This window comes from Stegodyphus dumicola, chromosome X1 (assembly GCF_044657685.1).
Source record: "Stegodyphus dumicola isolate Sdum_Otavi_A_Nest chromosome X1, ASM4465768v1".
Taxonomy (NCBI): Eukaryota; Metazoa; Arthropoda; class Arachnida; order Araneae; family Eresidae; genus Stegodyphus; species Stegodyphus dumicola.
In genome coordinates, this window is record NC_140780.1 from 172,692,669 (window position 1) to 172,719,691 (window position 27,023).

Below are 27,023 nucleotides of genomic sequence, written 5' to 3' on the forward strand. Positions count from 1 at the left end.
ACAGCATTCAGTACGTGAAATCATCAATAATAGTATAATAATGATAATAAAAATGGCATCACGCAACCAAAAGTATATACTACTTCGTAAATTTCGATAAATTAATTACTGAAAATATTAAACATATCAAAGGCAGCGTTGCCGTAATAGTTTTAAGTTGCATTTCAACATCTGAAAGAACGTGAATTACATTGCTATTTTCACTACGCAAATGAATGGAATATTTCAGAAAAGAATGCTGCCCCGTTATTGCAATATTTCAATAATTGTTGCACATTAAAAAATTTAATTAACACGTTTTAATAGTAATGATGCGATTTTCACTCATAAAATCCTTTTGTACATTATTCTCTTTCATTTCAGCATCACTGCGTAACTTTTCTAAGACATAAATAGCTTCCATTAATATATGTTCTCATATATTACATTTATATTTATATTTTTGTCATTAATAAATTAATGATTAAGATAAAAAATTGATACTGCTTAATTTATAAGCAATGTAAAGACTGGAAATCTGAGGTCATTAATTTCTGAGACATAAATAGCTTTCTAAGACGTAAATAAAACAGATAAGAATAATCATAAATATTAATGCTCCTAAAATATAGCCGCTTTTCCTAACTGATTTTTGCTTTCTGATCCACCTGGGGTACAACAAACCTATTTTCATTAAACAAAGTTTTACGCATTTCTCTACGAAGTACGCAAAACTTGTTTCATACAATTTTATTTTGACTAATTATGAGGAAACTTTATACAGGTTTCCTAAACAAGTATTTATGTGTACTACTTTTAGAATCCATGGGACAGAGTGTGAGTACTCATCTTCAAATATACATTAGTGTCAATAAGCTTAACTCTAAATTATTAGACATTTCTGGAACCTTGAAACTTAGAAGGGAATCGTCATATTTTGCTATAGTGGGTATTTAAACTTAGATAAATCCTCATACCATAAGTATATTGTGTTTAATTTTAAAATTTCCATTTTGCATTACACAATCATTTTCAAAGCTCTTTGGATACATATCAATAAAATTTGTTTCTACCTGTTTATGATTTCATTGTAAACTTGTGAAGAATTTCCTAAAAATATTCGAATATCCATAATTTTTACTGTCAAAGTATTTAATAATTATACATTAACTGAAATGCATTTATAGTACAGAGGAAATGTAGAAAGATATTGCAGGTGATGTATTATGTATCATTGGAATATGGCAATAATAATAGTACAATTTGACTGAAAAAAAAAATCAGATGTTTCAGCATTTGAAAAGAGAAATGGACAATGGACATCTTTACAGTAAAGTCTTGGATGAAAGTTTTACTGTGACTCAACTTGGGAAGACACTCTAAATTTATAGTGGAGGTGGGGTCCCTTTCTTCGTTAAACAGCTGCATTGAAGGGTGGTTTCAGGTCCCTTTCTTCGTTAAGCCACCGCATTGAAGTGTGAAACGCTACCCCTCAAGTATACTTGTAAATTGGCTGATGACTCAGAACAGTAAGCTGAACTTATCTAATGCCATTTCGAGAACAAACAGAAGTTTTTCTTTAAAATTAAATTTCAAAGTGATCTCAAATATAATTCTTCATTATAAAGGTAAGTTATTGCTTTGTAATATCTAAATTAATCATAAATTAAATTCTTATAATTTAAAACTTGCTAAAAATTCAATTCACCTAAACTTTTAATCCATTTATCTGAAAAATCCAAAATTATCACCATTAACAATGCAAATGTCTACTAATATAAATTTAATTAAATATTTTTATGATAAATATGAAATATAAATATAATCTATGCTTCCATACATTAAGAAACATCATAACAGGCCAAAATTAAAAACAAAAGTTTTTAAACACATCCTGCGCTAAAGGGCTGGATCGATCAAAAAATCAATCGGCTCGACAATCGAAAATCAATCGACTTGAATGGAGCACATCAACTTCTAAAAAGCGTTTCTATTAATATGCAAGATATGAGAAACAAGTTTGAAGACATTATGAAAGAAGCTGACTTTATTTCAAATAAGTGGGGCGTAGAAACTAAATTTGGAAAATAAAAGAGAAATAAAGAACCTAAAACACTGTCATTGTTAACAAATACGGAAATTATAATAATGTTTCAAAAATAGAGAAAACATATAAAGAAGACTTGCACTGGAAGTTATCTTTATATGTTTTCTGTATTCACTTTTATTATTTATAAATACTTTCAGAACAGAAATCCAAAATTTGAAATCCGTTAAGGATTTAGCTAAATTAGCAGTGGTAAAATATTATGATATGACAAGCAGTTTTTCGGGAGTGTGCAATTCACTTATATTGTATTTATCATTACCTGTAACCACAGCCACAAGTGAGAGGTCATTTTCAATATTGAAAATAATAAAAACATATTTAAGTAAACAGTATGACACAAGATCGGTTGTGAAATTTTGCACTATTGAGCGTTGAAGCTGAGATGGCTGAGAAAATGGACATGCAAGTATTGATAAATAATTTTGAGGAAATGAGGTTAGGAGATGCAAATTTAAAATGAAGGATTTTTTCTTTATGATGAATTTTGGCCACAAATTTTATCATTACACTTATTGAGGGAGGAAAAAATTAGAGAAGAAGAGCAGTACGGACTGAGGAAAATTAAAAGGAAACAGTAAAAAACTTTAGCATTCATATTTTTTATAAAAATCATGTATTCAAGTAGTTTAGTGTACCAAAAGGTTTTTTAAAAAGACGGAAAAAAAACTTTACCATACATATTTTCTACAAAAATTGTATGTTCAAATAGTTTCCTTTATGAAGTTTATGATAAATATGTTTTATATTTAACAAATGTATCATTTAACATTATAATATTTCTTATTTATTACTTGTATATTATTGCATAAATCATGTTCGTAAATCACAGAGTACTATACATTAATGTAATACTTTTTCTGTACGTTTATCAATTATCTTGCCTGTCAGTTTATAATATAACTAATTATTTATAAGTTTGCTAACTTAAGCGAAAAAACTTAGATAGGCGCAGATTTTATATAAAAATTTAAAACATTAGTATGTAAAACTTCTTGGATTTTATATAAAAGTCTCCGCAAATCTAGTCTTTCTTCCTTTTCTTAATGCTATACGTCAGCATGTTCCTTTTTTTATATAGACTTATTCATTTATTATCAGTATACATCTCAGTGAAAGGAGAGAAAAATCTGTCTCTCGCACTCACACAAAAAGTTTTAAGTAACTGAATTAAAATCATCTGACCTCAAATACCCAGACTAAAGCAAATTTTCATTTCACCAGTTGGTCAAGGGAAATTATTTTCCTTTTTATTCTTTCTTCTTGTTATGTACCTTTCAACTGGTTCCCGAAGAACGTGCTTTTATTCTTTAAAAATTAATCCAAATGTGATAAAAATCATCATGAAAACATTGCCTCCTGGAATCCTTGATTTTTCTTTTTTAAGCACATTAAATTTATTGGGAAAGGGGTCCAGGAAAATTTTTTGCATAGGGGCCCAAGAGTTCTAGTTACGCCACTGTCTGAGTGGGATCGGTTTCTGGATCTGTCCTGATCTGTATTCAAACAATCTTTATTAGCTAAATTTGTATATTTACTTATTTTAGTTTCTATTTTCATAAACTTACATTCATTTATATTACTAACAAAAGTAAAAGAAAAATATCATAAATTATAAGCTAATATATACCAAGTGACAAAAAATCTCATGACTTGATGAAGGTGGTTATGATGTTCAGAAGGCTAAGCAGAACACAGATATAAATAATTTTTTCTTAGGGCACGAGAAATATCAGCAGTTACTAAAATCACTTGCAGAGTAAACTCATGATTCAGAGAAATCATGTAATTCAATACCAGCTAAAACAACAACTTTTTACGATTTCCTAGTTATATTTATATAGACTTTAGCTTCCAGGAAATTCAGGAAAGATCTGTTGTGTGAAAAGGCATTCCCACAAGAGATAATATATTTATTTTTACATTCTAGATGTTGCAAAACTCAGATCAAGAAAATCAATACTTCCATGTTAGAAACAAACAAACATATATAAATAAATAAATGTGACAGCAAATAGAAAACTAATAAATATATCATACAACACTGCAGTAAAAAAATTTAATATTTACAAATGCATGCATACAACACAGCCCCATCGAATTGTTGAGAATTCTGCATCTGCCTTTAAATATGGCAGATGTGAAATTTGCTCCTTGGTCAGAGTGAATGAGAGGAGGCACTCCAAATCATCAAATCCAGTTTTCTATTCTACTAAGGTTTCTGTGACAGTTAAAGCTTCTTAATTAGGGCTAGTACAAGATTTCAGCTATTTATTGAAGTAATCTATGGCAACTAGGATGTACCTGTTGCTCCTTTGTGTAAAGTAGAAGTCCAAGAATATCCACAGCCATCCTTTGAAATGGTGCTCCTAGAGTGTAGCCTTCTTCATGTACACTGCTCAAAAAAAAAAAAAAAAAAAAAAAAAAAAAAAAAAAAAAAAAAAATGGGACAGTGCTATATCTTCCATTCTACTGGGGCGATTGACAAAATTCAAACTACGTTTTTCATGTCTCAAAAGCGCGACTTAGGATATATATTAGATTTATATATAGTACTATTCTAACATAGGTATTTTGACACAAAATAGGACTTTTTCTGAAATAACATACCAATTTTTTTACATATTTCGATTCTACGACTCAAATTATGCCAGAATACCAAGTTTTGTAAAAATCGTACGAATAGTTTTTAAAATATTAGCTCTCAAAATTTTAGCTCCTCAATGTTACTTGAATTTGGCAAATATTTATTAATATCTCTTTTTTTATTAAACTTTTTTGATTTTTTCTCTCACATTTTGAAATTTTGGTTCATTCCAAATAAAATTTACCCATTTTTTGCGTTTTATTTTTTAAATTTTTATTTTTAAATAATTTCTATAGATTTTTCGAAAAAAATTTTGAATTATAACCTATAAAATTTTTGCCATCATCTTAAAGTAGGTGTATTTTTAAGCATATCTGCAAAAAATTAGACTTTTTTACTCAAAATTTTCTAAGATATACACGAATTTACATAATTTCGCGTTTTGAAATTTGGCACCTTTTTTTTGAGCGATAATAACGCCAAATGTGGTCTATCGATTTCTGTTACACTGAATTGCCACAGCTATTTTTAACCTTAAACTTCAAGCAAAATTTTACGGAGAATTAATTATATGACATTTTTTCCCTCAATGATGCGTAATAAATATTTATTAATACTATATGAAAGGCTATTTTTTTTAAATTATAGATGATATTATTCAAATTTTTAACTATTTTTTTTTTAAATTCTCTCGTATCTTTTCTTTTTTTAAAAAATTTAAGAGTAAGTTTTTGTAAAAGTAAATTTTTACCTTCGGCGTTTTATCGTCTGCTACTTTACTTCGTTTAAATCGAATTGTCTAAAACTGAGAATTTTCGTTTGATATTTATTTGGATTTTATGACATTAACTGCATAATTTATTTGTAAACAAACTGTTGCTTTTGAAGTGGCTGAAAGAGCGGCTGATACTATTATCCATATTTTTAAAGCACAATATATTTTAAAAGAAACGTAATATTTAAAATAATCATTTTTTATAAAAGTCAAATTATGATATAAACATACAACTCTCTAGAGACTGAATTAATGGAAGTTCAATGGTTATGTAGAAATGATCTGCAGCTACTTAATGGCTGGATAAGTCAGCAGATTCTGTGGACAAGTAAGAATAATTATATAAACGACACCAACATTCTGGATTCAATAAACAACGAGGATACAATGTTTACTAAATGAATTTAAGAAGTTTTAAAACATAAAAAATCAACTCAATTTTTTCCTAAAATGTATTTTTGTGCGTAGCGCATTTTCATTATATCCTTAAAATTCTAATTTAGAATGTAATTGTCAAGAACTGAATCCTAATCATCAGTAATATAATAAGTAATTATTACTGTTATTAATAAATCCTTCTTATAAAGTAATTGCAAATATTTCAAAAAACTTTGTCTGAATGCAAACATTTTTCTATGCAAATATTTTTAATTTTATATTAATCAAGAGTTCACACCATATTACTTATTTCCACTTCAATTCTTACCGTCAGTTCTAGTAGAATTTACAAATCAATTATATTTAATTAAGGATTGAATTGGATTATTTAATTATGGCAAAGCACACGAGGGCTATCTGCCTAAAGGTAGGGATGCCTTCGTGGAGGACTTTCTAAGGGAAACTGGCTCGTATATACATTACACATGGGGAAAACCACGAAACCGCCCATGTGGCCAGCCCGTTCGCGGGATTCGAAACTCGAACTGAACTACCAGTGTTCAGCGTCTTTACCGCTCGGCTGTTGGTGGGCTATTTAATTAAGGAATGACCATCTACGTTAAGAAACAGCGTACCATAACAACATTTCAATTATTGGTTCCGTATCTTTCATGTTACTCCCGATTGGCTAGCTACATGATTTTTAATGAGTATTCGGATTTTACTAGTAACTTCACTTGGAAATCGCGCTTAAACTAGGTTAGTTGGTTATTTGAACATAGAAAGAACATGGGAGCTATTTGATTAAGATGCTTTCATAGAGAATCTTTGTAAAGAGAACCTAAAAAACTATGAAAACCAACCATGCAGCATGGGTTAGACTGAGCAGCAAACAATTAGTATTTAACAATCTTTTCTTTTTCAAATGCTAGGCAACTGATGAGTCTCCAATTAAATCTCCAATTTAATATCAAATTAGTCTTCTTGTGATTTTTTTTTCTTTCTCAAAAACTAAAGTTGCCTCTCAAAGGAAAATTTTTGACATTGAAGAGACAAAATTAATATGACATCTACTTTTAGAGGCATGTGAAAAACAGATCTCTACAAACCTTCTCTTCCATTACATGTTGTGCAGTCAGACAAAAAGTTACATCAGCGTAAATTCTATAATATATTTTTATTACACTCTGATTACTTTATTAACATACAGTGAATATATACTAAATCTTTAACTTTAGCTTAAGTAATTCGGAATTTTTGACAGAATTGTTGTTGGAACTAGGACTTAAAAGATAAGTCAAATTAAATATTTCGATAACCCAGTAAATTCAAGTTCGAAATTTCAATATTTTATTTTCGGAGGGAGGGTAAATGTTTTCAGTTTTGGTCCATTATACTAAGTATATTTGCTTCGATTTTTTATTTTTCCATAAAAGCGAAAATTTTACGCATGGTATACATATAACGCATAGCTTCAAATTAAAATTTAATAATATACAGAGTGGTTATAATTAAAGTTCCACATTGAAACGGTCATAAAAGGAAAACTACTGCATCAAATGTTATCAAACTTGGAAATCGTGTAAAGGAGGTCATGGGAATTTATTTTCCGCGGAAAAAAAAGGAAGTTCGAAACCTCACCACCAGGGGGGGAAATGGCGCTGTATGCAATATTGTTAAACGAAATATGGGTCGGAATCTAACTTAACCTTTTGTTAAACAGGTTTAATATGTTGTGTACCCTTAAGAAACTTTGAAGTAGGCAAATTATTATTTAAAGACGTTAAATTCGATAAATGTCGAGTGCGCCATCCCTGTAAGTGAGAATTTCGTCCGTGAAAACCACGAATTAGCGATTAGAAAATGTGAGATCGCAAATCACTCTCACAAGTGCGTACAATCTGGAAATCGTTTTCTTACAGATCGCTAATTTGTAATTTTTTAAGCCTGAATTCGGCACTAAAACATGAAGATACTGATTCAAAACGCTTTTAATCGATTTGGGCCAAAGAAATCTCTCATGTTATCTATCTAGTTTCATTGCATTCTCCTACTGCATTCGATTGCATAACTGTCATTTCACACCGTTTACTGTTGAATGACAGCTAGTTTTATAACTGAACCATTTTTTTCTGAAGAGCAGTCGACAGCTGGACCACTGCGATTGCAGCTCACTTAGAGCCAATATTAAAATGTTTCGTGATACATGAACTGCAGTAACGTGGCATTTTAGATACTATGATTTTTATGCAGGGCTGGGCACCACCTCAAGAGTGTCGCATAGTTACTTAGGCAACATTTCACGAATGAACGTCTTATAGGCCAACACTTCCCCTCTTCCCACCAGACCTCAACCTCTGTGACTTTTTTCTATGAGGTTATCTCAAAAGCACTGTTTATGGTGATAATCTAAACAATTTGGCAGAAATGAAAAATGTAATACACTGATAACATTCCTCCTGATATGCTATGTGTAATGTGTATATGAGCCAGTTTCCCTTAAAAAGTCCTCCACGAAGGCATCCCTCCCTTAAGGCAGATAGCCCTCGAGTGCTTTGTAATCTAATAAACCAAACCAAAACCAAACCTGATATGCTAAGAGCTGCTGTTGAGAATGCAGTAACATGATTTAACTTGCTTTAGGAAAATGCTGGACGCTACATTGAACATGCTTTGTAACAGGTTTCGGAAAATATTAAACACATTTTAAACAGATGTTTTCGTGTCTTATTTCATTTAACAATATTGTATACAGCGCCATTTTTCCCCTGATGGTGAGTTTTTGAACTCTTTTTTTTTTCCGCCGAAAATAAATTCTCATAACCTCCTTTACACGATTCCCAAGTTTGATAACATTTGGTCCGGTAGTTTTCCTTTTATGACCATTTCAAAGTGGAACTTTAATAATAACCACCATGTAAAATAAGCTTTAAAAGTCTGACAGTTTGGTTCAAGTCCCAACTATAAAAAATATATATATAAATATAAATTTTTATATTAATTCTCATAGAAAGCATGTTTTAAGAAGCTAATTTTTCTCTCGCGTTATAGATTGTATAAAAAAACATGATCTTTAATATGATTTAGATTGTTTCAGCCGATATAAGAATCAGGTCACTCTGTGGTACAGAATTAACCCTGCTGGACTGTTTTATTTCTTTGTCATTTAGCAAAAATCTTTTAATTAAAATATTTATTTTTTGGACTTCGCTTTTTTTTTTATTTATAGTTAAAATGACTAGAAAATGAAAAGCTGTCTTCAGCTGAAACGCAATTCATGCAATTGATATTTTAAAAAATTGACAAGAATGCAAAATGTATGGAAGTCTAGCAGTCGAAAAATCTTAATTTTCTTGTGTGAGCACTGAAAATAACTGTAGAAGGAAAGAAGAAAATTAGGGAGAAAAGTAAGCAAAAATTTGCAGGGAAATTTGGCTGTCAGACGTACCAAGATGTTCAAAAAGTTGGACGCTTTCGAATATACTTTCAGGATACTTCAAAGAATTTAGGTGTTCAAAGAGAAAACACTTGGACGAGTACACCAGCAAATACCATCAATTGAGCTTGTGTTAACAGAAAAGACAAAACGATATCATTGCAGATTAAAGTGAAGAGCAACTGGTTTTAAACTATATGGTTGTGTAAATTACGTTATAGAACATCATATCGTATCATAAATGGTGAATCCCATGATTTCCTCAGTCGAATTATTTGAAGATTCAGGAGTTTATCCAGTGATGTATGTGGATGTCACTTAAAGATGTTTTTTTCCCTTCCTGATGAAACAGCGGCCGAGCGGTAAAGTCACTGAACACTGGTAGTTCGGTCCGAGGTTCAAATCCTGCGAACGGTCTGGCTGCATAGGCGTTTTCGTGGTTTTCCACATGTGTAACGTGTATGCGAGCCAGTTTCCCTCAGAAAGTCCTCCAGGAAGGCATCCCTCCCCTTAGGCAGATAGCCGTAGTGTGCTTTGTCATAATAAAATAAACCAAAACCTTTTGATGAAACCAGTCTTTCCTTTCATCTCATACCTTCAAAATGTTTAGCCTCTAAAGACTGATAAAGGCTCTGACGAAATACTTCGTGAAGAACTTTTTAAGGGAAACCAGCTGTCATACGCGGTACACATGAGAAAATCCACGAAAACGCCAATGCAACCAGCCCGTTTACCGGGGTTCGAACCCCGTAGTGAACTACCAGTTTTCAGCAACTTTACCGCTCAGCCGTTTGTGGGCCTTTATGAAATGGAAGGCGATAACTTTATGTAAAATGATTGTCAGAAATACCAAAATGTTTCGAAAAGTTGGATACTTTTCAATGTACTTTCAGAATGCTTAAAGAAACAGAGAAGAAAAATAAATTTTTTCGTAAAATTTAGTATTCGTATTTTTTTAAATTTAAAACTTTTCAATCTTATGATATTTGATTCTTGCGATTTCAAAAATAAAATATTTGACTAAAATATGAATAACATTTTAAGAAACCAAATGTAGGATAAAATTGTGTAAAGCAATGGGCACAATGATAAAACTGTTTAAAGCAGTGTATGCAAGTCATCCTAAGTTAAAATATTGGTTATACATCTCTCTTATTTATATATATTTTTTCTGAACGGAACATTGAAAGGCATGTAAAACTGTGCTTTACTGTATTTTCTCTTTTAACATAGTATGCAGTTTTTAAACGCATCGTAGTCTGGGTTACAAAGTATTCTTCCGAAAAAAACGCAGTCCAAATAAATAAAATCAAATTCTGGAAAATTGATATTAATAAATATATTTAAAATGCTCAGTTCGAAGGAATAAATAGAAAATTTTAAAACAATTATCTGAAGAGACAATGCAACACAAACAATTAAAATAAAAGTATAAAAATTTAAAAATGACCTAAAATAATAGCTATGACGAAAAATATATATAAACAAAACTATTTGAAAAAAAAAAATAAATGCTGCACCTTTATTTACGCAGTTCGAATAGGTAAATAGAAATTTTTAGAACAGTTATTCGAAAAATAAAGTGCAACTTAAACAATTAAAATGAAATTCGAAAAGAAAAAATTACTTAAAATAATAAGTTATAATTAAAAATATAATATAAAGAATATTATTTGGAAAAAAGGAACGATGGTGACTTTTTTTCCTAAGGAAACTAGGTTGCCATATATTAAGAAGTTTGCCAAGTGAACTATTCTTGGCGCAAACTGACAAAAAAGTGCCAACATAAATTTGTGAATTTCTCCGTAAATTTCGCTCCAAATTTTACAAAATTTCATATTTAGGCGTAATTTGAGTCGTAGAATCGAAATATGTAAAAAAATTGGTATGTTATTTCAGAAAAAGTCCGATTTTGTGTCAAAATACCTATGTTAGAATAGTGCTATATATAAATCTAATATATATCCTAAGTCGCGCTTTCGAGACATGAAGAACGCAATTTGAATTTTGTCAATCGGCCCAGTAGATCGGGAGATGTAGGACTGTCCCATTTTTTTTTTGAGCAGTGTACATGTTTGTGGGCCTTTTTTGAGCATCAAACACATAGTGGGATTTGCACCAATTTTCTAAATCTGTTTTGGCTGTGTACCAGAAGAAATGCTCAAGTACTTTATGTAATACCAAAATGAGTAGGGCTATCTCCGGCAGTCGTTTATTGTACTGGCTCGGATCTGTACCTTGGCACCAGGGGATGAAAAAATGAGCCTGGTGGTTCCAGATTGCCGAGAGAAGGTTGTCTTATATGGCTGGACTAAAAGGAGGATTGGTATAAGTCCGAGAACCAATGACACCAGTAGCTCAGTATGGCAGGTGTGGTAGCAATGTCTGTGGTGACAGGCAGCCCATGTAGTCCTGGTGTGAGCATATTTGACCACCAGTCAAATTTACAGATGAATAGGTCACATCTTACAATTAGCCCCACAAACAGGGAGTGATCCTTTAGACCCAGTTTGAAAGTGTGTTAAAGGGAAAAATTAAAAAGGTCCATTAGAATCCAGTGTGGGACCTGGATGCTCGGCAAGAGAATGGTTAGCATCTCGCATGTGACTTTTGGTTGGACTACTATGTCTTGCATGATATGGGAGTTTTATAACTGGGACCCTAACCCATGTAGTTGCAGAACACGTATAAAGTCTGTTGTTGTTCCAATAGCACTGCTATGAATCTCCAACACAATACTATGGAATTGAGATCTCAGTAAGATGAGCTGAAATCAGAAACCTTTCTTTCATCAGATTCTCGTCTGCTGGAGAGAACTCCCATCTCACGGATGAAGAGAGTCCCATAAAGCCCAGTATCTTTTTTGATGCCATAACTAATGGTTGCTATTTCTTGCCAGCTGGGCTTTTCTCTCCTATTTTCAATTAATTATACAAATGGTCACAATTCAGGATCTCCCATTTGGACCTTTCTAATTTCTTTGCTGCTCCATGGATCAGAAGTTCAGAAATTGCAACCATTTATATAATTAATCCTTTAAAGCCATTTTTTCCTTTAGCTTTTGAAAAATGTTTGGACATTTCAGCAAACATTTTTGATATTCTTAAACACTTCAAAAGCTTAAGTCTGGTCTTTTCAAACGTGCATCAGCATCCCGAAGTGAAGTTCTTTTGAAATATCAAATTTACATGACATATTCCTGTAGCCACTGTATCCATCAAGCAAAATTTTAAGCTAAGCAGCCAACTTCATATGATATGAGTGGTGTGCAACAGAAATTTTAGCCTGTAGAGATAGTAATGGAAACGTCCTACCTTCATGATGGGTAAAAGCTCTTTTCTTGTGATGCAGTAATTTCTACCTGGCTTTGAGAGTCCTGTACAAAATAGGCAGTAACATATTATTCGATGTCAAATGAAAATATTCCTAGCCTTAGCTCCAATGCCTTCATTGCATGCATTTGTATTATGACCAACATTATTTTGAGCTTGAAAATAAGCTGACACAGGAGTGGAAGTCAAAGCGACTTTCAAAACTTTAAACGCTTCTTCACACTCATCTGTTTGCTATAACTTTTTCTTTAATTCTATCAGGCAGTGTAAATGCTCTGGGATTTTAGTGAAGCCTTTGACAAATCTTTGATGGTACGTGAATAGGTTGGAAAAGCTTCTTAATTGATGAACATCTTGAGAATGACACCAGTCATAAACAACTGATTTTCTCAGGAATTTATGTGTATGCCTTCAGTAGAGATCATATGACCATGATAGCTAACTTTTCATTGAAATAAATTACATTTGACGGCCCCGCTTTTGAACTGGCTTCTCTGAGCTTCTGTAGTATTTTTCTGGTATTTTCCAGATGTTCTGATATATTCCAGATGTTCTGATGCATCTGAATATAACAATGTTGTCAAGATATCATGAGAGACATAATATGACAGTCCTTTAAAAACTGTCTCCATAAAGCTCTCAAAAGTCACTGAAGCCCTGCACTTTCCAAAAGGCATTACTTAAAACTGCCAGTCTTTGACCATTAGTAAATGCAGCCTTCCCCCTGCCTTCAGGGTCTAGTTCCACCTGCCAGTACGTGTGCTTCATATCCAGGGTGGAGAAGCATTTGTTCCCTGCTAGTGTCTACGACTAGGCATAGGGCAACTCTGTAATGTCAGTTAGACATCTATAATCGACACAATGGAACAAAATCACATGGAACTGTCTTTCTTCCAAACTAGGACTATAGGCGATATCCAAGGTCTAGATGAAGGCTCATTGATCTGCATCTCATGATACCCTGGCATCAAGTAACCAGAATATTTTAGAATTTACGAAAATTTTTTACCCCCCCCCCAAAATTTAGTAAATGAAAGATTAAAAGCCTATTATAGAGCTTATAATACTATGAACATACTTACACTGTTGTGAAAATGTGTGATTTTGCACCAATAATGGATAAGCATGATGTCACAACACAATCATAAGTTTTTTCTGGTGAAACAAAAATTTAATGTAAATTGTTAAATTGATTTAATTTTTTCAGACAAAGATATAAACTCTATTTTCTTGCATTTTGGAAAAAGAATCATATTTGAGACTACATGGAATATTTTCAAAGTTACAGGATCCAGGCATAAAATAGCCCCGACTTTGAAAATGGATAAACAATGGCAATATAACATGAAAAATGAGGATAAGAAATTTTTTATGTGCTATATCCAAAATTTGTATGCCTTTATTATCTAACTAAATAAAAAAACAATCTGTTTGTTTAAACTCTTCAAGAAATGACATCTCCATCAACTTCCATGTTCGGTGGGATTTCATAATTGGATCAGATGTTTTACTTTCATGTTTAAGGTCTGCAATATATGTCTAAAATACATTTCTCCCCTCCCCCCCAAAAAAAATCTTACACAATTTTAATGCAGGTTTCTGATATTCAAGTTAGCACAAATAAGATGCTTGTTTTCATAATTTAGAGTGGAAATTTTTCCCATTCATTTATCTTTCTTGCGTCAATTCCATATTTTATAAGTTCAACTATCCGGAATTTTTATATAAAAAATCTGGCATTTACCAAGCTTTCTGGATAGTTTAGCTTTTTACTGTACTTGCTTGAATTCCTTGAAAAATTTCTCATTAGGTATATATTTGTGATAGATCTCTCTGGATGAGAAAGAAAATTTTGCATTATTAAAAAAAAATTCCATGGCTTTCTATGAAAACAATTGTGTTACTGTCTATTCCAGGAGTTCTCAACCAGGGGGGATTTCATAGCTTCAGGGAAAAATGCAGTCAGCCTTTTATTTATCTGTTAATTAATCGGTTATAAATTTATGAACATAAATACAACTTTTACTCAAGTTTTGGTTTTTATCAAGATTTTTTATGCTTTTGCAGGGTTCATACACATTTCTGCCCATGAAAAGTAAGTACTTTTAAGGATCATTAATGAAAAAATTAAGGGCTCATCCACAAATGGGAACTGAATAATTCAATTAAAGATATTAGCTATGCCTGAACCTTTTGCAATACCATCCTAAGAATAAAATAAATCCACAAGTAGAATGCATTACTATTAAACACAACTTAATAAACATAATTAAAAAACAACTTTGAGAATACAATCAACTTTATAAAATTTATCAAGTTATATTAAATATTTTAAACTTATTTGAAAGAAGATTAGCGATATTTTATTTATATTTTGCTAACAGTTAGCTTTATGTTGATTTTTTTTCCTTTTATGCCTCATTTCGTCATGTACTTGCTCAGTTTAGAGATTTAGTAAATAGCAGGTAGATTTTACGTCAAACAGCATAGGTTAAAATGAGAAGTAAAACCATAATCAGAATGATTTGTAACAGAAGACTGGCTGTTGCCACCGCTACTGCTTGCCTAGAGAGAGACCTGCTGATCAGAACAAATCTGAAAGCCTGATGTAGGCATGGTTGGCAAGTTTTGAAGGTTAGTTGTATCTGATGCAGTTAGTGTCATAGCTTCATGTAGAGTTCTTGGGGTTGTAACCCAGTTAATATATTTTAAGGTTCCAATAAGTCACTAAAGCACCAGAGGTGATAAGTTATTTTGTATTATTTTAAGTCTCGCTAGATGCAAAGAATAAGTTTTACATTAAAGTTTTCATTATTTTTCTGTAGCTTGTGACCACGGTAAGGATTAATGAAAGGCAATAACTCACTTTAATATGCAGAGGTAACTTTTAAAGGTGGCCAGTTAGTTACAAATAATTAAATTAGCTAGCTAGATACCCTTAGTCATTATAGATTTACATGACCGGAATTAAATTTATTAAAAAATATATTTGTTAAAAAAGCACTATTAAATTCACAATCTATTAACATGTCACAGTTTAAAATACATGCAATTTATGACATTGGTTCTTAAACGATATTAGGATAACTATGCATTAAAAGCTACAAAACATTTACGTTTTGTAGCACCAATACTCAACAAAATATTTATGCATCTTTTTAATTTGAAGCCTTATTCTGATAAATTTACATTAATTTCCTTCTCTTTAAGCATCTTTTCTAACAATTACAAATTTGTTTCAATATGCAAACCAACATCCTCTCTAGGAACAGTCAAATTCAAACTAAACTGTGGACTAGTAGTCAAAGACTACACAATTTAATTTTAATCTAAGTTGGTTCAGTAAGGCACATATCACACATGCATTTGTTTCACACGAACTACTGTTTTGGACAATTTTTCTGCCTGGTTTACTATAGAAAGAAAGATGCACAATTTCCCCCTTCCTTTCGAAAAAAATTGCAAGTTGTTTGTTTTCAACCAATCAGCTTTGTTTGTTTTCCACCAATCAGCTATCAGCTTCGAATGCTATTAGCTTGTTTGTAATGGAGAACCAGTTTTCCCTGTGTTAAGCCCAATGTGACCTGTGGCGATTGGCTGTTGTGACAAAGCAGAAAAAGTGTTCTAAACAGTTTTTCTTCCGAAATAAATGGATGTGTGATAGCAGCCTAACAAATCGTAACGTAATTGTTGTCATAACAAATTCAAATATCAGCAGCAATAATGCAAAGACAAATTATTACAAATTATCAGAATTCGTAGGAGCTAATACAACCTGCAAGTGGAGGCTAGAAAGAAATTCTGTCTTACCACCCCAAAACCTTAGTTTAAAAAATATCTAAGTGATTTGCATTATGGTCAGGAAAGGGAAATTAAAGTAAAGGCCGAAATTATAAATAACTGCTTAATTTACATAATAATAACTGTATGTATCTTTGAAGAATAATTCTCTTTCTTCAACATGTTTCCTCTTCATTTTAGAATTTTTGGATTTTATTAAAGATTTCTGTTATTCTAAAAAACTAAATGCATTTAGAATGTGTAAGAAAAAATGCTAAATTTATTTCTTTAGTAATAGAAATATTCAGAATAAATACAAAATTATACAGTGGCTCCCAAAAGTGTTCGTACACTTATGATTTTCATTGAAATAGGGCTCTATCCATTAATTAAAAGTAAACTTTCTGAATGAGATTTTAATAATACGACCTATAATCTATTCACAATAAAATTACATGAAATATTTATAAAATATAGCGAAACTTTATTTTTAAGAAATTAATAATCAAAAAATGATACAAAAGATCAAAAATCTCACAATGATAAAAAAATCTCACAAAAGTCTTTCTACACTGAAATATTTTTGGATAAAATCAAAATTAGAATTATCATTTGCCGCTTTTTTAATTTTTTCATTGTGGTGGCATTTAAAAAAATTGTTTTAATTTTTTATTGTTTACTTCATAATATTCTATTTATTATTGAAAAATGGGTCACAGTCATAAAGAAATTACAAACAGCATTCGAAAATTGATAATTTTTCACAATAGTAGTGGAAAATCAATTCAAAATATTGCTAAATTTGTTAATTTCTCCCATTCTACACTGCAGTATGTGATAAAAACGCTTTAAAGAAGAAAATCGGATTGGAAACAAGGTAAGAAGAGGTCGACCGAGAAAGTTAACTAAACATGATAAGAGATTTATTATTAGAAAATTTGTGAAAAACTCACGTTTGACTGCTGTAAAAGTTTCTGCAGAATTTAATGGAAAGTTTTCTACTTGAATTTCACCTTAAACTGTACGACGAATTCTTACAGAAGCTGGATTACATGGGCGTTCTGCCCAAAAAAAATTTTGCTGTGAGAAAAACAGAAAGCTTAGGCTTTCATTCGCAAAATCAATGATAAATACACCCAAAACGTACTGGAATAATGTCATATTTGCTGACAAAAGCAAATTTAACATTTTTGGTTCTGACGATTGAATAAGAATGAAGAAGAGAAACGAGGATCTTCATTTAAGAACTTAGTTGGAACAGTTAAGCATGGCGGTGGAGGTTTTCTTATGTGGGAGTGCACGGCAGCACCAGGACTAGGTAATTTAGTATTTATTGATGGCACAATGAATAATTCTCTTTATTTCAATATTTTAAGAGGCAATTTAAAATTATCAGCCCAAAATTTGGGTATTGGAAACAACTTTATTTTTAATCATGATAACGATCCTAAGTATATGGCTCTCAACGTTCGCCTGTAGTGTCTCTATAATTGTCCACAGGTTTTGAAAACACCCCCTCAGTCGCCAGATTTAAACCCCATAGAACACATTTGGAAAGAACTGGAGGTTAGAGTATGAAAACACGACATCAAAATGAAAAGCGAACTCAAAACAGCCATGATGGAAGAATGGATGAACATTGATACAAAAATTGAAAAAAAAAAAAATGAAATCTATTCCCAGATGTTTAAAAGCTGTTGTGGATGCTACTAATATTAATTTAATGAAAAATGAAAATATTTACTAATATGTCAATATTTTTATGAAGTGTATGAAGACTTTTGTGCGATAAAATGTTTGTCATTTTTTGATTATTAATTTCTTAAAAATAAAGTTTCGATGTATTTAAAAAATATTTCATGTAATTTTGTTACGAATAGATTATAGATCTTATTATTAAAATATCATTCAGAAAGTTTACTTTTAATTAATGGATAGAGCCTTATTTCAATGAAAATCATAAGTGTACAAACACTTTTGGGAGCCACTGGTAAGGACCTGTTACAGAGCCCGTGTGGCAGAATTTTTAGAATTTACTGACACACTGAGCAACAAAATCTAGAAATTGCTAAACGTTTAGAATTTAGGAATGCACTAGGTAGCAGAATTTGGGATCCATAGACTACATCAGGTGAGAGAATGCCTTGCGCCAGCTCTGTGTATGATGCATCAAGACATATAAGATGAATCTTTTAAATTGTCAGTTTTGAATTCCTTTATTAATAGAAAAATTCCTTTCTATGAATGCCTCTCCATGTGACAAGATTAGAAGTATTTTTGATATTTTACATGCTTTTGTCTAGTAAAAGTTGAGAAAATAAAGGGAAGATAAAACAGTTAAGAAAAAGACTTATAGTATCAGAAGTAAAGATTCAAATATTATTTTAAATTGTTCTTCTAAAATTCTCCAATAAGTAAGAAATTCACCACAAACTTTCTGTAAAATACATCCATTATGCGTTAATACCATGAACACATTTTTCCGGAATCATCTAGAGTCGTTGGTCTATAAATCTTGCTTTCAAATCCTTCTAAACTTTCCAAATTGCAATGCCTAAAATCCTAAACAGAAATTACCCCTACCAAGTCCGTAACAGAAAAATGCCAGAAATATGTTGAAAAAAATCAGAGGGAAAAATGTGTAAAATTAATTTTATAGAGAAAAGTGATCCATATTCTGAGATAATTACATGGGAAAAGCTCTTTTCATGAAAAATAATTAAAACAAAGATATTTTTAATTAATTATATAGCTATTTTGCTTTTGCTAAGAATTGTTTCATAAATTGTACTAAAACTCAATTTAAGCATTTATTACCTTGTTTATTTTTCTGATTCAAAATATTGTATAAGTTGCCAAAAAGGTAAGTAATGTCACTTTATAAATATGATAGGGGAGAATGAAAATGTTTCATTTTAATGTTATTTCTTGACTATAATTTCAATATATCAGCATTATTTTAATAAAATTAATCAGTTTAAAAAAACTCAGATTTCCGAATTAAAAATTTCTATAGAAACTGATCTTAAAATCGCCAAAATGTTGATAAATCGCTAAATTTAGAACCGTTTAATAAAAGAACTGACATTTCCAGAAGCGAAAAGAAGTTGTTTAAGAGCTCTTATTTAGGAAAAAAAATGAAATAATTTTGAAATGCTTATGTTTTACTTCTTACTCAGAAACACAAGTATTGCACTGTTTATATTAGAAATAGGAACAAATTTTAATCTATGAACCTATTCATCCATTCAAAAATAATTATATTTGCCAATGAATCGCTAAAATTATTTCTCCAAAATGCTAATTCACATTCAAAATGCCAGTCATAAAAACAGGAAGAAATTTCAGATGATTAAAATAAGGCCTTTCTGCCGATTTTGGCCGAAATTAGACTTTAAAAGACCAAAAAATCTATTAAAAGGAAAAAAAAAACAAAAAAACTAAGGACTTTTAAGGATTCTTATAAGACAAGTTAAAAAATAATCTAAATTTAAAGGAATTTGTATATGTATTTTTTTACTTTTGGAAAGGAGCAGGGAAGATCATCTAGCAGTGATGAAAGGGGGCTAAAAAAGTGGAGAACCACTGGTCTACAGTTTTCAAACTATTGAATTTTTACTTTTTCAATTATTTTTGAAACACCCTGCATATTACACAAATGATATAATAAATAACTTAATTATAGTACTAATTTAAAAGTCAAACAACCATCGAAACCAATCCTGTGAAAATTTGAAAATATAACGCCGATTTTTGTTTGGCTTCTAAATTAGTACTTGTTTGGCGTGTAATTGTATCTTAATTACAGTAGATGGAAAGTTAAAACCTCATGCGTAATTTTTAAAGAATTCCTACAATTTCAATAATGCTAGAGTATCAAAAGCTTTTTTTAAAATTTAACAATGGATTAATAACTTATCTTGGATTAATAACTTATCTAAACAAACAGTTAACCATTTTCTAGTTCCCGGTTACCTTAAATGTACTTTACATACACATGCTACCGTACTCATTTTTAACCAAAGACATTTTAATTCAAACATTAATCTGATATGATGGACTATGAAAGCATTTATCTTTTAACAGCTAAGACAGATGATGTAATATTTTCTGAATGAGAGAGTGGTACCTTTCAACGCTTGCAAATCTTGACACTCCGGGATTTAAAATAGGCGCATCATGTCCACCCAGGGCAAACAAATATCCATTAATAACACCTACACCAGCACCACCTCTTCTAATAGACATCGGGGCACAGAAAGTCCATTTATTTCTATATGGATCGAAACATTCCACTGAACGTAAGCATGAACTTCCATCTCGTCCACCAACAGCATATAATCTAAGAGAAGATTAACTCAAGTTTAAAAGCATTATATATAATTTATTTGACATTCAAACACAGAATTATTTGCCATGTAAATTTTATGAAAATAAGAAATTTAATTTAATAAGTATTACAGAAATTTTTTTCAACTACTGAAACACACAACAGTATAAACAAAATCCTAAAGATATGAAAATTTTAAAATTGGCAACTCAGTTACAAAAACTTCAGTTTTTTCTGATTTTTTTACAAAAGCATCAATAAAAGTCTGTTAATAATAATTAAGTACTGAAAGTTGATGGTTCCATTTTCGAAGGCAATAATTAATTTTTTTAAGCTATGTCAAAATTGAACTGTTTTTCTATTTGGTACTTGTATAACAATAGCTGCTGGAAATTTCAATTGGAGCTACGCTATTGTAATAACTTGCTAATACATACCTATATCTGTGTTGCAACTATGTAGTTCAACCACTCTGCTGTGTTCCGTCAACTATGGACTAAACTAAGCAAACAGTTAAAATTAACACCAGAGAAGGCCCACAATTTATCCTTCAATATTTCTACATTGGCTATTTTCTCAATGGTTCTTTATATTTGCAAAATAACGAAATAATCATTTCATAACTTCATTTTTTCATAACCAAGAATACCATTAATCCCCATATGAAATTGTATATCATTAAAGAAAACATTTTGTTGAAGTGCAATATTATAAAAGTGCAGGCAGAAGGCAAGCATGAGTAGGAAATTAGTTTAAGAGAAGAAAATTACTTTTACAACAGCTCAATAATCTATTTTTTTACTATGGGTGCAAGGAGTTAACATCAGTCAAATTTTATGAAAAAACGGATATGGCAGTTTCATATAAGTTTGAATCACCTCAAGAGAGGAAGAATCCAAATTCTGATACTTAAATTAATAACAGAGGTCTCAATATCTAAATTGCTGCCAAAGCTACTTCTGCACACACTGAAGTTTTTGGTAGCGTTTATTATTATGCAAGTACCTTCCATTCCCCTAAAAAACAGCTTTTTTCATGTACGAGGGCTGTAAATTAAGTAATGGCAATATAGGTATGAACTTACAAGTACGATTGCATTACATTCTTTCCATGTAATCACCAGCAAAAGCTTATAACCTTTTGCCAAATGTTGGGAAGCCATTGTAGACCAGTGGAAAGGTGTTGATTGTTGATGTGAGCGACTGAGCACCCTACTGCGTGGAGTACAGATGAAACGTCATAAAATCAGTGACCTCGGAGGGGTTCCTTTAACTTTGGAAACACATCGAAGTCACAAGGATTCACGTCGGGTGAGTAGGAAGGGTGTTCCAGGATTTCCCACTGCCACCATCGCAAAAGGAGAGTGACATTGTTTGCGACATGGCAACAAAGCGTTGTCATGCAATACAATAGGGAGATTGTTGTGCAATAAACTTGGACGTTTGTACCGCATAGCCGGACACAGATGGTGCTGTAGAAATCAGCAACAGTAATCTGCATTCACAGTTTGTCCTTCAGGTACAGTATGTGTAAGAATCACACCGTCCCAGTCGTATGCTTATAATCAGCATAACCTTCACCTGACTGGGTTCCTGTCGAAATTTCTGTGGATGTGGCGAACCTTGGTGACGCCATTCATAGATTGCTGCTTTAGTTCAGGCTCATGTGCCCATGTCTCATCAATGGTAATAATGCACTGCAGAAATGCGTCTCCTTCATTATGGTATCTCTCCAAGCGGGTGCCAGCCAGTGCATACCAGTGCCATTTCTGTACTTCGGTTAGTCGATGTGGAACCCAGCGGGAAGCAATTTTAATCATGTTGAGAGATTTCATCATTATGCGCCACACTGTTTGATGACTCAGATCAACCTCTAAGGATAATTATCGGACAGTCCATCGGCGGTCTATGGTAAGGAGACCACTCAGGATGTCAATCTGCTCTTGAGGAATGGAGGGCCGACCTGTGCGTTGCAAATCTGCAGTTTCATTCCGACCCAAACGAAATGCTTGAACTCATCGTGTTACTGTCCTATACGGTAAAGTATCTGTGCCACAGGCTTCCAGTAATCCTCGATAGCATTCTGTTGCATTTTTGCCACAGGCAACCTCGATTTTAAGCCATGACTGCTGATCACCTTTTGAAAACATGCTTTAGAGCGGTGGAAATGAACCTCACTTTAACGCCACACAACAACTACCCTTCTAAGCAGATCAACTGTTTTTTGCACTCTACACATCGACAACAGCGCCACCTCACCGCTCCCATATTCTATTTGCATATGCCCGTCTTTCTGCGAGTTTCAAGGTTAAGTTGCCACTATTTAATTTACAACCCCCGTATAAGTTAACTAGCATGGAAAGAAAAATAATACACTCACTTCCAAAAGTTAAGCACGGAGAGGAAAATGCTAATTTCCGGAAGCCAATCAGAATTGAAGAGGATGCAATTTGCTGCAGAGGTAGATGGAAGTATGCAAATATGATAGGTAACAGCCAATCGCGCTTTCATGTCTAGAAATATGTAAAAAAGGCAGTCTTATAAGAAGCCAGCTTTGTGAAGGGTAACAGAAGTTGATTGTAAGTGCTGATAGAAAATGTTTAAAACTTTCATACGATTTGTTTTCAAAACATACTGTTGCATTTTTTTTTTCTGACTGACACCAGTTGTTACATTATTTTCTTCCTTCACGTTCGTACAGGGTTCGTAGATTTGGAATGAATAACGACAACACTTGATGAAGTATCGAAACACACTTTATTTAGCCAATATTAATCAGGACAGCTTCAAAGTCACGTTTTACAGTCATCGAAGATCTACCATACACTTGCTGGAACAATCAGCGACACAGCCTTCAGGTTATTAGGCTAGCACGGTGGAGACAGCTTCACTGCAAAGCACCAGAGTACAGCTCCCGACTCTGCTCAATTGTTCTCGGAACTCCACATACTCTCAATACTCTCCATGCTATAACTTGCGATGCACTCGACAACACACAGAGCACAGCTAATGACTCTTTGGTTCAGTCGTTCCCAGAGCTTAACACACTCTCGACGATGCACTAACAGCGATACACTATGAGACTCTTCAATCCACTCGACGACCTACTTGGCACTCGCTGCCCGGCTGTCAACTCAATCGACTCCATACGGACTGACTAACTCGATACTAACTATCAGGTCGCTAGACGAGGCACACACACTCACACTCTAGACGAGGCACACACACTCACACTCTAGACGAGGCACACACACTCACACTCTAGACGAGGCACACACACTCACACTCTAGACGAGGTACTCTCACTCGCCCTCACGATGAAGCACTCACTGACTGCGGACCAGCAGGTTTTATATAGCTTTCGGCTTGTGTTCGAGAACATTCTGGGCTAAACTGGTAAGAATTCATTCCAGAAGGTTCTCCATCCGTCCATGGCACATCGCCAATTTTGTCATCAAATGGGTGATTTTTTGCCAAATATGGCAACCCTGCCTTCCCTTGCCATTTTATGGCAATCCTAAAATTGCTTTGCGGGGAAGCCATCTTACCACGCCTGTACATTTCGTAACAATACGTGTTTCTATGACTTCCAGAAAACGAATGGAAGATTCTGAGCACTGGCGTGCTGTAGGGCGTATTGGAGCAGGACAGTCGATCACAGATGTTGCTCTTTTCTTCGGCGTTCATCATTCTGTAATTTCACATTTATGAAAACAATTCCAAACCGCACAGACAGTTGTCCGAAGGCTCGTAGCCAGTCGCCCAAGGGTTACAACCCCCCACGGAAGATCGATATACTGCTATTGTAGCCAAGCGGAATCGCAGAGCGACCTCCACACCTGTGACATCTATGGTTACAGTGTCCATTGGTAAGGCGATATCTGCAGCTACCATATGCCGAAGATTACATATGAGTGGACTGTATGCCCGGGTACCTCAAGTTTGTGTTCCTCTATCCATCAAATCAAGAGGGGCACGATTACAGTGGTGCTGATGTCAATTGGAATGTGTCTGACTGGGGCAATGTCATGTTTACTGATGAGTCAAGATTTGCTCTGGAGCCAGATGACAAGCGTATAAGGATATGGCGTGAATAAGGAACATGCAATCAGTCCAAAAACATCACCGAACATTACGCATTCCAGTATATCATTACATACTTAATATTTGTTATAAATATTAAGTACTTGGTATTTTAGTTTTAAAAATTAACAGAGAAAATATCAGGATGCAAATAAATCACCTATCATTTAGAACAGCTACACCAGCTGTACTACGCTGAGTATGTAATGGTGCTACATAGCTCCACTGTCGAGTGCTAGAATCCCATCTTTCTACAGCACTTAAATAAGTCCATCCATCATGTCCTCCAACTGCATACATAGGACCACCTAGAACTCCTACACCTAAGAAAAAATTTATGAACTATTTTAATATATTGACAGATATACAATATTTTAGGAATAGCAACTTGTTTTTGTGTTTCATTATGTCAGTGTATTAAATGAATTCACTAATTATTATAAATAAAGAGCACTTTCTGCTTAATTTATTTCCCAATTATTGATGAATTACACAGCATACAGTTTTACAACTATGGAAACAGGTGAAAAAACTTATTTTGTACATTCAACTATGTAGCACCTAACAGTCAAACCTCAACAATATGTCACTCTTGTGCCTAATTAAAAAAAAATGATGATCAACTTCTAAACCAAAGTTAAAGATGATTTAAACAGACTTGTAAGTGTCTCTCACTAAATCTGAAATTCAATCTAAAGAAACAGAGAAATATTTTATTCATTTACGTGTGATTTTTGCTTTAAAGTGGCTGTAAATTTGAATACTAACTTTTAGATTTTTGAAAACTGTGATAAAGCTCTTTTTTTTTTTTTCCTTCTTTAAATTATCAAAATATCAAATAAAATATGCTTCCAACTCAATTTTGTGATCATTCACTTTCCTTTTAATTTTTAAATTAATTTATTTCAAAAGCAGTTTGCAGCATTCAAAAGTGTTCTTAGTATATATTGTGTTTAAGCAAAAGTAGCATCTGTTAACGATGGCTTTTCACATATATTATGTACCCACTTTAAAAAAAGAAAAGTTTACGTTATCTTTTATTAGGCCTAATGTTTTAATACTAAATGATAGAGCAAGATAAGGGGCTTAAAATTTAAAAAAACATAACTGCATCAGTTTTTCCTTACCAAATTCAAAATTTAACAAAGAGGAAAAAAAGAACCAAGTCCTTCTTAAACTCAGCATATTTACAGTGCATGAAGTCTATTTCTAGAAGTATGTCATCCATAGTGCAGTACAGTGCAAAGTCCGAAATCTGGACGTCCATTATCCGGAATAATCTAAAATCTGGACCTAAAAACCACCAAACCCGTTTTCTCGTTGGCTTTACGCATGCGCATTTGATTCCCCCCTCCGCGCATAATAAAACATCTGGAGAGTCCCGTTTCTTAATAACTTAACTTCAACACTAAATAAAATAATTTGTTATTGAAGAAACCATAATTTTTGCATAAATTTGTACAATCAGTAATTTGGCTCCATTGCTGCGTATCTGCTTGGCACACATCTCAAATCAAAACATTCCACATAGATACATTGTTGATCTGACACCAACCTGGCGATCATTATTTATTACACTTTCCTTTCATCACTGTATGTTTATCAAAACATGACAACTTGAGTAATGACTCATGTAGAGATGTCAAAACAATTTTATGTTAGTAATTGAATAATAAAAGAGTATGGTAACCTTTTATGTTGACATTACACTTGGCGATGATTACAGATTTAAGGTACATGAGTTAAAATATTTTGACGAGGAAAAATTTACCAAAGATTTCTTTCCATATGCTAAAAATACATTTTGTTGATGATACTCATAGACACAAAGATTACATTTAGGGCTATACGAATTAAGAGTAACTGATTTGTTATTCACATAAACCTAGAACTAGTGCTTTGGCGCGTATGGCCACACCGAGCCGCAGATTTTAGGACCCACAGAGACTGCATCAGGCGGTAAAATATCTAGCGCCGGTTCTCAATAAGATTTATTTATTCAGAAATATGATAAGCCTTAAGCATGTGCAAGAAATAGATTTAAGTATAATAAATAACTAAACTAATACAATTCAGGCTTAATTGTCTCAGCGAGCAATAGAAGCACGATAAAATTTAACAGAACAACTTGTCATTAGTCGCCAAGATCATGACGCATAGCCAAATATGTATAGGATAACTAAATTTGATGATGATTGCCGCTAATTTTAAAGGTTTTCGGATATCACAAAACAAAG

At 32.6% G+C, this 27,023-nt stretch overlaps 1 protein-coding gene across 2 annotated transcripts in view; it reads right to left on the reverse strand.

Annotated features, from left to right (window-relative positions):
- LOC118200991 (kelch-like protein 5) overlaps nucleotides 1-27,023 on the reverse strand; it is a 139,688-nt gene that overhangs the window by 28,486 nt on the left and 84,179 nt on the right. Inside the window, exons 7-9 of one of the 2 annotated variants that reach the window (XM_085808297.1) lie at nucleotides 24,947-25,109; nucleotides 20,504-20,716; nucleotides 4,216-4,481 (exon numbers count right to left, since the gene is read on the reverse strand). In XM_085808297.1, coding sequence (XP_085664423.1) covers nucleotides 4,358-4,481; nucleotides 20,504-20,716; nucleotides 24,947-25,109 — 500 coding nt within the window. In that variant the 3' untranslated portion in view covers nucleotides 4,216-4,357. Of the gene's footprint in view, nucleotides 1-4,215; nucleotides 4,482-20,503; nucleotides 20,717-24,946; nucleotides 25,110-27,023 lie in introns of those variants that run through there. The other variant, XM_035372991.2, reaches the window with a different exon arrangement.